The following is a 14,256-nucleotide window of genomic DNA, read 5'->3' as shown; positions in this document are numbered from 1 at the left end:
TAGAACAGTGTTATTTCACTGGGAATCATCTTACTGTTTTGTTCGCTTAGCAGACTTAGGCCTAGGCCTGTGACCTACCTCATCTCCGGTTCCAAGCCACTTTAGCAGTGTCAGGCAGCCACACTCCAGGGAGAGCCCCGTGCCCAGGAATAGCTGGCTAACACAAAACAAACTTCATGTCTTGGAGATTTGGGGGGTAGGGGGCGGGTGTTTTGAGATTTTGTTTGTTTTTGTTTTGTTTTGTTTTGTTGGCTTTCTCGTTTACTTTGATTTTCATTTCATAGGGTTTTGGCTTTATGTTTGTTTGTTTTGAAAGAAAGAGCATGCAGGCGCACCTAAAGTTTGGGAGGGAGGGAGATAAAGGGGAACTGAAGAGTTAGAAGGAGAAAAACAAGATCAAAATATATGATATGAAAGCAAAAAGTTTAAATTGAAAAATTGTTCTAAGGCTTTTATTCATGGTTTCTTGTGTCCTCTACATATGTGCTAATATGATCTTACAGATACCTTAAAGGGAGCTCTGGGTCTCTGTCTGTCTGTCTGTCTGTCTGTCTGTCTGTCTGTCTGTCTGTCTCTCTCTCTCTCTCTCTCTCTCTCTCTCTCTCTCTCTCTCTCTCCCGCCCCTCTCTCCTTCCCTCCCTCCCTCTTGGTTTTTCAAGACAGGGTTTCTCTGCACAGCCTTGGCTGTCCTGAAACTCACCCTGTAGACCAGGCTAACCCAGAACTCACAGAGATCCACCTGCCTCTGCCTCTGCCTCCCAAGTGCTGGGATTAAAGGCATGCGCTACCATACCCAGCTGCTCTGAGTCTCTTAATTTAAAGCAAGGAATGGGCTGGAGAGATGGCTCAGTGTGAAGAATACTTGTTCTTGCAGAGGACCTGGATTTAACTTCCAGTAACCACATGGTAGTTCACAACCATCCATGACTATAGTTCTAAAGGATCCAATCCCCTTTCCTGACCTCTGCAGGAACCAGCATTCTTATGGTACACAGACATGCATGCCATCAAAACATTCATACTCACAAAATGAAATAAATAAAGTCTTTTAAAATTTTTAATATAAAACAAGGGAAATAATTCAAGTGAAATAAATTTTGAGCATGGCATTTAAAAAAAGACATTTGTTAGGATTTTTCTGACTGAAATCAATCTAAGGCAAAGGCGGGGAGGAGGCATAAGTTAGAGTCAATTCATGAAGCACCAAGTCTGGGTTCAAAAGAGGAAAGAAGTTAAACAGTTGCACTAATAGGAAAGTGACAGGAACGCTTATGATCCAAACAGTAAATGTGCATTATATTCACATTTTAGGTATTTCCCCTGCATCTTCAAGATCAGATAAAAATACATACTTATATTTTACAGGGGAAAAAAAAACAGACTTGTTACAAAATCCAAGTACTTTATAGCTGGCAACCTCAGGCCTGATAGTTTAATTCTCCTTAACTGCTGTCCCCCACTATATGTGATTTCACACCTAACTGAGATATGCTATAGTAAGTACACAGGACACTCTGTGTTCAGTAACATCTCAACTAGGTGAGAAACACTCGGCTCTACCAATGAACTACAACAGGAGAGCCACAGAAACTCACACCACGGCATTCCCTTCTCAGCAAGCAGCAGCTTTTAAGGCCACCATCTCTTGGGAATATATCTATGGCTCAGTATAGGTATGGGGAATGGCCCCCATGGGCTCATATGTCTGAAGTCTTGGTAGAGCTGTGGTGTGTCACAGGAGGTGGGCTTGGAAGTCCTATAAGCATGCCATTCCCAGTCACCCTCTCCCTCTCTGCATTATGGTCGAGTCTCACGATGTAAGCCTGAGAAACAGCTCCAACACCATGTTTGTCTGTCTTCTGCCATGCTCTTCACTATAATGGCCATGGACTCACCCTCTGACACTGTAGGCCACCAGCAAACTTTTCTGTAAGTTGTCTTGGTTGTGGTGTCTTATTACAACAAAAGAAAAGCAACCAAGCCAATACAATCCACTCTGAAACACAGTGAACACTGTAGTACACAAACAACACACAGAAGACTTGGAAGACGGAAGAAGACGAGCCTGCTCTCGGTGCCTACAGTGCGCGTGCACAAGGGTTAGATGCTAAAAGAGAAAGGAAGTCACACTCCTCGAGAGATGGGAAGGAAAAGTTAGTAAGAAGCTGAGCCCAGAGGTGAGAGGAGCTCTTTAAGGCCATTCAATGAGGGAACAGTACTGGAAAGGTTCAGTGTAGGACATGACTAAGAAATGTACATTTTGATAGTCCAATGCTAATAGTGTTTTAGTCTAGATAGGGGAATTACAGTTTCATTTTATACGTCTATAGTACAAAAGAATGAAACTGACACATAGAGGAAAATTACAGGCTAATGAGTAACAATAAATGTAAAGGACATGAAAGCCCCAACCAGATACAACAGAAGTCAAATACTCTACTACAAACAGCGGGTATAATGTCATAGCCTCTGTGCTCATGACTACTACATATCATGCCACAAGTCAGGCCGGAAACCCGGGTTTCATCTTCCTCCAAAACCTATACCCCAACTGTAAAGGAGTGCTTACGCATGCCTCAGCCACCCCTGTCTCCTCCTGCACTGCTGACTGTCCCTACAGTTCCCCAGAGATCCAAAGAGCTCATTTCCTCTCTAAGAGCAGGCAGGGGAGTCCTTGCTGACCAGAAGGACAGACTCTAAGGATGGATTGAGATTGTTCTACAACCAAATTTCTAATGACTTGTTGCTATAGCATCAATAAAAAGAAATCTATGCAAAGCACTTTTACACAAGTACATAAAAAGCAGAAAACACAAGTGTAGTTCACAGGACTACAGGGACAGCAAACTGGTGTTTGGATAGTAAATGTTAAGAAAGCTGCAGTAAAAGTTTTAAAACTAGAAAAATGTCCTTAACCACATACTCTGCAAACAGTCCCATGCAGGACGGTGTTATTAAGTGCAATGTCTGCCTAGGCTGTAGAGTACCTTTTTCAAAACTAATATTCTGTAATATAAGGGCTAGAAACCGGTGTTATTAAACAGGTGGACCCTGCAGTTCAATTGTTTGTCCATTCAGTTAGTATCTATTAAACACCTTCTACAGTGAGGTCCTCTTCTAAGCACAGAATAGAAATGTATTCTCGTATTTTACACTGGTGAAAGAGAGATCAGTAATATTCTTTTGGATACAATCCCTACTATATCCACACAATCTTTAAAATGTTCATACAATCTGCTCCAATAATTCAATCTCTGGAGATACAGATACGGGGGGCAGGGGAGGGGGGAGATTCTTAAAGGTGAAAAGACATGTGTGCTCCAGGCATCAGAAGGTATTCTATCAAATTCTCCTGCTGATCCCTGCCTCACAAACTTGCAGTGATGTAGGTAATGGAATAAATTAAAGAAAATTGGGGTGACCTCACATGCAGAGGGTTCGGAGTTCAGTGGGTAAAGATGCTTTCCTCCAAAGCCCGGCAAACTGACTTCGATCTCGGAGATTCACATGGAGGGGAGAGAACTGACTCTTTGTCCGCCAGTCTCCACACATGTGCTTAAAGTGCACACACGCACACGTGCGTATGCACAATAAATAAATAAATAAATGTTTTTTTTAAATCCTTGTCTAGAGGCTAAATAGGCCAGAGGCTAAAGATGCTTGTCTACACCCAAAGAAATAAACAGCAATAAATACAAAGTTTAGATTCTTGTGTCAGCATGTTTATGGTCTAAGTGCCCCTCTCCACCCAAGACATGTGTGGAAGGCTTGGTCTGCAGCCCATGAGGCTGACAGTCCGTGGTAGGGCTTTTATGGAGCAAGGTCTAGTGGGAGTTGGGGAATCCCAAGTTCTTTCTCCCTCTTTTGCTTCCAGGCCATGACCTTGATTGGCTTTGCCTACTACGCTCTCCCGCTATGGGATGCTGCCGTGGGGCAGGCACAAAGCACCAAGGCCAATCCATACTGAACTGAAGTCTCTAGAACTGTGAGCCTCGGGCTCCATATGGTAGAAGGAGAGACTCTCCATCGGCAGGTTAAGTTATCGCCACAAGTGCACCACTGACAGACACACCAAAGACAGACAAGACAGACACCACTGATAAATGTAGCTGATGCAATATAAAAGTGAAACATGCTTTTCCTATTTACTAACTGTATAAATGTCTGAACACACATTTTGTTTATATCTGTTAATATCAATGGTATTTTGCTACTAGACATAAGAAAAGGGTTAATTCGAAAAGAGTCATGGGACTCCTGAGTGGAGTAGTAAAATGTGACATTCTAAAGCAAAACACTATTCTTGCCAAGCTGTAATGAACATACATGTAGTATACAGCATACATGGACCCCACCAGGAAGCCACGCACATATATTTCCCTTGTTTTCAGGTAGGGACTCTTAGGCTGCTCCTGTGAAGCTCATGTGCTAATAGGCCCTTGCTGGTGGTACCTTTGGGTGGTGTTGGAACCTATTGGAAAAAAAGTAGCTCATCTTTAAATGGATATGGGGTCCCTGTATCAGCCACCCCTCCCAGCTCCATCAGTGTACCACATATTCCCTTCCATAGCCACTCAGGTCCATCACAGGCCAGAAACAATGGAGGCAAGTAAGCATGGAATGAGACCTCTAAAACGATGAGCCAAAGTAAACCTTTCCTCTGCCGAGTATGCCGTCACAGCGGTGGAGAACTAATGGACAGACTTGAAGGCTACACCACTTACGTGTCTTGACTTAATGCTTTTAGAAAGTGATTTGTTTTCCTTATATTAAGCAAAAACAAAAACAAAAAGAGAGTAAGGAGGGCTAGAGAGATGGCTCAGAGGTTAAGGGCACTGACTGCTCCTCCAGAGGTCCCGAGTTCAATTCCTAGCAACCACATGGTGGCTCACAGCCATCTATAATGTGACCTGATGTCCTCTTCTGGCATGCAGGTGTACGTGCAAGCAAAGCCCAGTATACATAATAAATAAATAAATAAATAATCTTTTTTTTTTTAAAGAGAGGGAGATTAAGTATTCACATGAACATGATCTCTTTTATAGCACTAGAGCCATCTCACCCTGGATGGGCCCAGCCAATGCAAGTGCTTCTTTACTGTAGGTAAATAATTCACAAAAAGGAAAAAGGGGAGAAAAAAAATCCCAACAGATCCTGGCTGAGTATTATGGATGAGTAGGCTGTGCAGTAGATATTTGTGCATATGTCCATAAAAGCACCAAGGGGCCCAATGTAATCGATTTAATCATACTATATTCATTTCTCCTGCAAATTTATGAGTCACTAATAACAGTAGCTACTACTATCTACTACTACTAAGTACCTAGTTACTCGACAGGCACTACAAATACTCAGTGCTGCGCTAATGCTGGTTTCACATCATCTTACATCATCTAGCGATGACTTGCCCCTTTACAAATGTAAGCAAATTACTCATAGGTGCCCTTAAAGTCTGCTGATTTTACAGCCGAAGGGCTTCCTGTCAGCCAGGCCCCTGCCTCCGCTTGCAAATATCTCCTTGTCTGTCTTGGTTGTATACCAATTGTAAAGCGGATGCACGTTTCATTAATCTATGCACCCCTCTCCTTCAGAGCAAACCCTAGAGGTATATATCATTTTCCCCATCACCCAGCACTTTACCAACAGCCTTTTAATAGCTCAAAAGCCCAAAGTGAGTAAATACACACTGACCACATCCTTGGAACCCAGGCACATAGCCAGGGACTAATGATGTGCTGGGAGACACACAAGACACAGACCTTGACATCACGGAGCAAAGGTCTGAGAAAAGTGAGTGTGCAACAAGCACAGCCAAGGAAGTAACAAAGCTCTTATATTTCTGATGACAGTAATCAGGCAGAGTACCTATGCCTGGTGAACTCAAGATAAGTAAAGCACATGCTAACCTCCAGACTTTTGTCACCCAAAAACTCTAAATGTTGAATACAAACTGGTCCGGAACAAATGCAAGCAAGAATATGTAGGTTTTGAGGTTGAGGTTGATGGTGGTACTAGGAATAGAGGCAGAGGAAACAGCACAGTGCAGCTATCTAAAGCATTCTGTCTGATGCAGCCGGCCTGTCCTTTCCATTAGTCGGTACAAAGTCTGTTTCTGGGATTGCGGAACCAGAAGTGAAAAGTAGCTTTTCCTGCCACCTTTGGGTCTTCCCTTTTATCAACGTCTCCGATGCACCAAAAGATGCAGCTGTCTCTGCTCTCACCCCAGCTATAATCAAAAGCAGAAGCCAAGGGGAAGGAAGTGAGCCAAGAGCTCTGCAAAGCTGAGGGGCCTCCCCAGCCGGCTGTTTGGAGATGAGGTCACCAGTAACCGGGATGCTGAGGGCCCCACAGCCCACTGTGACTCCCCCCCACCTGTGGCTGCTGGGCCCTGACACGCCATCACTACCACCCCCACCCCCCGAGAAGCCTGACAAATTTCAAACAGTAAATGTCGCAGAAGCATGCACCCGCAGCTGGGAAGCAAGCTGCACTCAATCAGGCATAGCCCCAGCTGCTGCAGGGCCTGGAAAGGTTAATGCTTGATGCTGCATTCCTGCTGAAATGTTGTATGCCCAGATCACAACCATTCTGTAAACAGCCTCTGGGGGGCGCTGCCCGCTTCATACAGCACATTCCCACGCCAGTCTATACTGCCTGCCTAACTATCATCAAGTGTCTTGAGCTCCGAATTAAATGCTAGAATTTCTTATTTTACACTACACAGAGTTTAAAAAAACAAAACAAAACACAGAACTGGAGTAAAATAAAAAGGTTTTGAGGCTCACCTCCTACCTCCTTTTTAGCAGCACTCAAGTTGACACAGCCCCAGCAGATCACAGGGGGTCAAAGCAAAGAGTGAAAGCCTTTCTGCGAAGAGCTACTAGTGACGTCACGCCCCAGGCTGGTCAGACACGGTCAGCTCCTCTCAGCACAGGCAGGACCTAGTGTCAAATGCCCTCACCTGTGTGCTAGAGTTTCTAATGGATTTTGCTCAATACTGAAGCTGATGCTGCCCTCAAAACTGGCCATCTCCAGAAGCATGTAGAGGACTAGCTATCCCCTTCAGTCATTCCAAACAGCAGAGACTTGGAGAGGTTGCCGTCTCCCCAGCTGGTACAGGAAGGGACACTCCCAGTAAGAGCAAACCTCAAACCATACTGACCTGAAGCTGGTGACTTTATCTACCTCCTAACAGGCTACATTGATCCGAGACACATTATGAAACCCAGGGAAAAAAGGAAGTCCATTTTAAAGACAGGAGATGGGTTTCTGGGTCTTAACCAACCACTCAATGTGCTCTGTCTCACTAGACAGCAGCTACATCATGTTGGTTCATCCAATAAAATATAGGCTATTTTATTACTGGCAACAGTAGCCATTTCTGGAGTTTACTTTTCGTGTTTTATAATCTCAAGGCAGTCATGCTCAAGTGCTGTATAGTTATATAAGAACTCTAATCCACATGGCCATCATTCAAGACTCTCATGTGAATTCCATAGATAACAGCTAACTTGGTAGTCAGGAAAACAGTAAGGCCTGAGCCAGGCACGTGCAGGGCATACACTTGCAATCCCAGCACAAGGCAGGTAAGGCAGGAATCGGTTCAAAAGTCAGCCTGAGCCCAGAGTGAGACCATATCTCAAAATAACAAGGGGGAAAAAGAGGAGGGAAGAAAAGAGGGGGAGGGGGAGAGAGAAAGGGAAAGAATAAGCAGCGAACTAAGAGTAGAAGGTATGGAGACAAGGTAAGGGACAAGAGAAGACAAAAGACCCCCAAAAAAGCAAATTTTATTTTATTTTTTACATTTTTTATTAATTTATTCATATTACATCTCGATTGTTAGCCCTTCCCCTGTTTCCTCCCATTCTTCCCTCCCTCCCACTTCCCTCCTTCTCCCCTCCTCTATGTCTGTGATTGAGGGAGACCTCCTCCCCCTATATATGCTCTTAGAGTATCGAGTCTCTTCTTGGTAACTTGCTATCCTTCCTCTGAGTGCCGCCAGGCCTTTCCATCCAGGGGACGTGGTCAGAAAAGGGGCACCAGAGTTCGTGTGAGAGTCAGATCTCACTCTCCACTCAACAGTGGAGAATATCCTGTTGGTCGGCTAGGTCTTGGTAGGGGTTCGAAGCTTACTGCCTATATTCTCCTTGGCTGGTGCCTTAGTTTGAGGAGGACCCCAGGATCCAGATCTGCCTGTCATAAAGTTCTTCTTGTAGGTTTCCAGGACCCTGTGGGTCCTACTATTTCCCCAATCTTCCATGCTACTCTCGCCTAAAGTCTCAATAGGATGTCCTCTCCTCTGACCCACTTTCTTGGTAAGTAAAGTTTTTCATGGTACATATCCCTTAAACTAGTGTTTTGATATAAGTGAGTATATACCGTTTGTCTCTTTTTGGTTCTGGGTGAACTCACTCATTATGATAATTTCTAGATCAATCCATTTGTCCACAAATTTCAGGAATTCCTTGTTTTTAATAGCTGAGTAGTATTCTTAGTCGATTCTTCTACTGAGGGACACTTAGGCTGTTTCCATGTTCTGGCTATTATGTATAAAGCAGCTATGAACATGTACTACAGAGCAACAGTAATTAAAACAGCATGGTACTGGCAAAGCAATAGGCTGGTGGATCAATGGAATCAAACTGAAGACCCAGAGATGAATCCACACACATCGGCTCACTTGATTTTTGATAAAGAAGCCAAATCTATTCAATGGAAAAATGATAGCATCTTCAACAAATGGTGCTGGTCTAACTGGATGTCTACATGTAGAAAAATGCAATTAGACCCTTATTTGTCACCATGCACAAAACTCAAGTCCAAGTGGATTAAAGACCTCAACTTAAAACCAGAGACATTAATTCAGTTAGAGGAAAAAGTGGGGAAGAGCCTGGGACACATAGGCACAGGAAACAACTTCCTGAACAGTACGCCAACAGCCCAGGCCTTAATGTCAACAATTAATAAATGGGACTTCATGAGGCTGAGAAGCTTCTGTAAGGCAGGAGACACTGTCAAGAGAACAAAGCGACAGCCTACAGACTGGAAAAAGATCTTCACCAACCCTTCATCTGACAAAGGTTTAATATCCAAAATATATAAAGAACTCAAGAAATTAAACACCACAAAACCAAACAACCCAATTGCGAAATGGGGCTTGGAACTTAACAGAGAATTCTCAACAGAGGAATATCAAATGGCCGAGAAACACTTAAAGAAATGCTCCTCCTCGTTAGTCATCAGAGAAATGCAAATCAAAACGACACTGAGATTCCATCTTATACCTATCAGAATGGCTAAGATCAAAAACTCAAATGACACCACATGTTGGCAAGGATGTGGAGAGAGAGGAACACTCCTTCATTGCTGGTGGGAATGCAAACGAGTACAACCACTTTGGAAAGCTATCTGGCGCTTTCTCAGAAAAATGGGAATAGGGCTTCCTCAAGACCCAGCCATCCCACTCCTTGGAATATACCCAGAAGATGCCCTACCACACAACAGGGACATATGATATAATTACTGTTAAACCAGCCAACACTTGCATTGTCTCCAGATTGCTACAACAACCAGGACTGGGTCTAGGGCCCACATTGCCCTCCAGTGCCGGGTACCACTACCACACACGCCCATGAGAAAAAGCAGCTGCCCTCTGAAAGACTCCACCCAGCAGGGGGTCGAAGCAGATACTCAGACTCACAGCCCAACTCTGGGCAGAGCAGTGGGAGTCTTATGGGAGAGTGGGGGCAGAGAAGGACCCGGAGTGGACAGGACCTCCACAAGACCAACAGAGCCAACAAATTTTTTATTTATGAGTATGAGTAAGGTTTTTACCCGCATATTTGTTTGTGCAGCGCATGCGTTCCTGGTGCTTCTGGAGGTCACAAGAGGTTGACTCTTAGGAACGGAGTGACAGATGGCTCTGTGCAGCCATGTGTATGCTGGGAATCAGGCCCTCTAAAAGAGCAGCAAGCCTGCTGCTAACCATCTCTCCAGCCCTGAAGCCAGAACTCTTAAGTTAGTTAGTACAACAAGGCCGAAGGGTAAAACCCAAAGTACAGAACACTGCTCACTCGCACAAAACCCTCAGCATTGCAGGCAACTCTCATGAACACATGAGAAATGCCACTATTCCTGAAACATTTTGTCCACAAAAGTCCTGATTGCAGGGATGGGGAGTGTCCAGCTTTGGGGACACCACCACGTGACAAGAGAAGTGTGCAACTCATCTGCTCCCCTTAGTCAAAAACCTCATGTCTGCAGAGACTCCCACAAGACAGAGACTCCACCTTGCTCTGAACACTCTGATCCCTTGTAGCTCCTACAGTCTTGAATCAGTTCTTAAGAAGAAGATTAGGGCTCACAAATCATTAAGAGGAAATCTCTGGAATATGTGCCAGGCTCCTGCTTGGGAACTAAAGCCTTTGGTTTTTCTTATTGTTTCATCTTTTCTTTGCAAAAACCCAGGACCAATGGCAAGTTTAAATACCAAAAAGACATAATAAGTTAACTAAGGTGTCTTCTTTGAAAATGTGCTAAGACTTACCATAGTATTCCTTTGTATGTGACACAAACTGTATATATGAGGGCCTTTCTTTTCTGTTACAAAAATATTACTTTCATTTCTCTGAAGACTGAGTAAGAAAAGCGGTAATTGAAAGTTTTACATTTGCAATGTTTTGAAAGGAAAAAGAAGTTGCAGTTAAGAAAGTTTCAAAGACCCATGCCCATACATAGCCATGTGCTGCCCTCTGCTGTGCTACCGACTCAATTACATCCTCAAATTAAAGCCAAATAATCTATATAAAGTAAGTCACCAAACAATGTACTAAAACTAAGATGTAGAGATGATAAGAGGTTTTAAAAAAAAAACTTTCTCATTAATATATCAAGGTAGAATGAACTCAATAGACATTTCATTATAATAATGATAAGTCATCTGGGTCCCAAAACAGAAAGATTTGTAATGCACATGCTTCATAAAACATTCATCCTACTAAAGACTTCACCAAAACTTATTCAATGAGAAGAAAATAAGACAAAAACAAGAACAGTCATACTGAATACCTCCTGGTTGTCTTTGTTTTGGTTGGCCCAGAAAATTTTATGGTAAAGTGTCTCCATTGAATTGCTGGAATCAGTTCGGTCAAAACAATGACGATCCAAGACTTCCAGTGTATGCAAAACCCGACTAATAGTCACCCCTAGATTCAAAAATTAAGAAAGCAAATAAATAAAGCCAGAATATCACAGTTTAAAAAAAAACATTATTACAGTAGGGAAAGAGCTCTGTCACCCTCAGCCTATGCTATTAGAGAACTGTAAGAACTAAACTGGATATTTTGGGCAGCCAGTAGCTAAAGGCTTAAAGTGCCTTTGCTTGTATGAAAGGCTGAACAAGAATGAGAAAGAAGAAGGCATAGGGCACAGTGATGCTCTGGTGCGCCCACTCCTCTGTGGCATACTGTACCTGCTGTCGACTCCTGACACTTGTCGAAAGACCACCGAACTTCCACCGCGCGGCCTCGTTGCTTTATCTGTTGCTCTGCCTCATAAATCCTTGCCCGAACCTGAAAGATAAACACGTCAAATTAACTGGCGCTTGAAAACTCTCTATGGCTGCCTAAATCTCATTGAGGTTTCCGTGTGAATGGAGCACCATCCGGTGGATGACAATTCTAACTGTACCGCAGGGAGCGTATATCCCTGCATGTGGCGTGCAGGATGATTTGGGTCTATAATAGATGACTTATAAAAAGAAATGCCTGGGGGAATGCGACAAGTAAGATTTCTTGACAACGCTTGGACAAGGCAGAGGTTTGAGTATCTTTGAGCCACTGCTCTAAGCAAGAAATGAGTGAGCGGTGCTTCGGTAACTTAAGGAAACAACTGAGTGGAAAGCAGGTACCTTGTGCTGAGTATTCATCATAAGGCCAAAGCTGAAGCTGCGTAAAAATCTTGAAGCAAACAATTTAGCGCAAATAAAGACATACAACAACTACTAAACACCACAGACTATTTATTATTCCAGGGCTCAATGTCAGGATCACAAGCATCACCACAACTGCCTGGACGGCAACTGCCCAGGAGGCAGAATACTCTATGAATATCTCTATCTCGAAAATAAAAGGCAAGGAAGAAAATCCAGAGAGTCACCTCAATGCCCCACCTCATTGCAAAGCTGGGATTTGCATTAAGATACCTCGGATACCATGACGAGGCATGGCGCACATACCTAGGTGCCTCTGGGAAATGCAAGCATTCCGAAAAGCAAAAGCAAATGTCTACCTGCTGATTGAAGGCTGTGTTCCCGCCCGGCATGGGGAGGCTGGAGGGCGCCACCTGCAGCAGGTCCAGAGGAGAGCCTGGGTTTGCCGTCTTGTTTTCATTTGTGCAGTAATTCCACACCAAGGCACTTGGGCAACACAGAGTGACAGTCTAGAAACAAAGTGAGAGTGTTCCAGCACTTGGAGGAAGAAGGAAGGTACGAGCAGCAACCTCGATAAAATTGACACTTTCCCACACATAACCAGGCTGCCATTTCCCTGCAGATGATTTTAAAGTGCAAATATCTTTCCCATTCTCAGCTACCCAAAGTGGTAAGACAAAACCCAGAGTTGCCACCGCAGCTACTGAGGAATAGAGTGTAATTTATTAGCTAATATTCCGACACAGGACATGAAGAAGGCTGAATAAGATATTTTATTTGTCACTTCAAATTTTTTATAGTTAAACAAGAATACAATTAGGATATTAAGTACTAAGGTTCTAACTTTAAAAAATATCTATTTATTAAATGGTGTGCCTTAAAGCTTCATAAATGCTCAACAGGCAGCACCCCAATACAGGAATAATCCAAATTTTTCTATAAAAATCTGAACAACAAATATTTTCAGCTCTGCAGGCCACCTAAGTTTCTACTACACATTCTCCTTTAGTTGTTTCATTTATACAATAAAAATGTGAAGCTTATTCTTGGCTCGTGGGCTAGATTTGACCCAAGAGGATGTGACTCACCTGCTTCTGTCCTCAACTTTTATGGATGCTTCCTTTTCTAACTCAGCCAGGTTTGGCAGCACTCACCTGGGACCACAGCACTCAGGAGGCTAAGGCTGGAGGACTGCTCTAAGTCCTCGCTCAATCTAGGCTAGACGATCAGACCACGTGTCCAAGTCAACAAACACATCACAAAGGCAATCACAATAGTTACCTTCTGCGTAGACACAACAAATCTCTCAGTGTGACCAACAAACAGAAACAGATCAGACATTTCTAATTTAAGTTATCAGGTCTTTCCCACAATGGATTTTAAAAAATAATGTGAACCATTACGGACTTACCTGCAACATACAACTAAGTCCATAAACCAAGGGGCCATGCTGTGCACAGGACAGGAAATCCGAGAAGGCCAGCTGCACAGGACTCATCCCAGGGCCAGGAGTGCCAGGACTGGAGGTCCCAATGCTCGTGTTGTTTGCTCCAATTATCATGTGGGGTGAGTGAGCAGCAAGGAGGTTGGGGCTATCACTCAGCAGCAAGGAAAGACGGCGGGCACAAAAGTACGCTAGACGACGAGACAGGTAGGCCGACTGAACGAACTCATCTGAATACTGAGAGGAGGAAGGACAGCGGGAGTCAGGCACATCTTCCGTTTCAAAACAATAGCGTCGTAAGCACAATATAGACCAATGCTACCAGGAGCAACATAAAGCCATACAGATAGTCTTGACTATTTCTGGTACCCATTAAGACCATAAACCAGGGATTCAAAGAGGTAGTTGAGAAGTTACAGACACCTGCTCTGTGGTTCTCAGCACCCCTATATCAGGAGGCTCACAACTACTCTAATGCCAGATCCAAGGGATCAAAGCCCTCTGTCCTCTGTAGGCACCTGCATGCGTGCAATGCACATAATCTCACACACATATACACATACATAAAAATAAATCTACAAAAAGGGGAAATAAAAGAATAACATGTTGTATTTAATTTTTTCAAACAGCGTCACTTAAACATCTAAGTAATGTGAAAATATCCCGAGTATACATTTCTACACAAAGTCAGAAATCTGGTGTGCATTTTATACTTAGCGTATCTCAATTCTTGGTGGCTACTTTTCAAAGTGCTCACACACCTGTCTGGTGAGGGACTAAGTCAGCAGTACAAGCACAGCCCTTCCCAGGGGGTAACTTGTGGGGAAACCCAGCATCCTCGTGTGTGTAACCCCAGGGGTGAAAAACCAACATGTGGTGAAAT

At 43.6% G+C, this 14,256-nt stretch overlaps 1 protein-coding gene across 1 annotated transcript in view; it reads right to left on the bottom strand.

The window, feature by feature from the left end:
* Med12l (mediator complex subunit 12L) overlaps nucleotides 1-14,256 on the bottom strand; it is a 309,618-nt gene that overhangs the window by 229,731 nt on the left and 65,631 nt on the right. The window contains exons 7-10 of the mRNA XM_051157205.1: nucleotides 13,341-13,610; nucleotides 12,289-12,438; nucleotides 11,471-11,570; nucleotides 11,068-11,204 (exon numbers count right to left, since the gene is read on the bottom strand). Coding sequence (XP_051013162.1) covers nucleotides 11,068-11,204; nucleotides 11,471-11,570; nucleotides 12,289-12,438; nucleotides 13,341-13,610 — 657 coding nt within the window. The remainder of the gene's footprint in view (nucleotides 1-11,067; nucleotides 11,205-11,470; nucleotides 11,571-12,288; nucleotides 12,439-13,340; nucleotides 13,611-14,256) is intronic.

This window comes from Acomys russatus, chromosome 15, assembly GCF_903995435.1.
Source record: "Acomys russatus chromosome 15, mAcoRus1.1, whole genome shotgun sequence".
Lineage (NCBI taxonomy): Eukaryota > Metazoa > Chordata > Mammalia > Rodentia > Muridae > Acomys > Acomys russatus.
The sequence above is the reverse complement of the archived record's forward strand: the minus strand, read 5'-3'. Positions and strand labels throughout refer to the sequence as shown.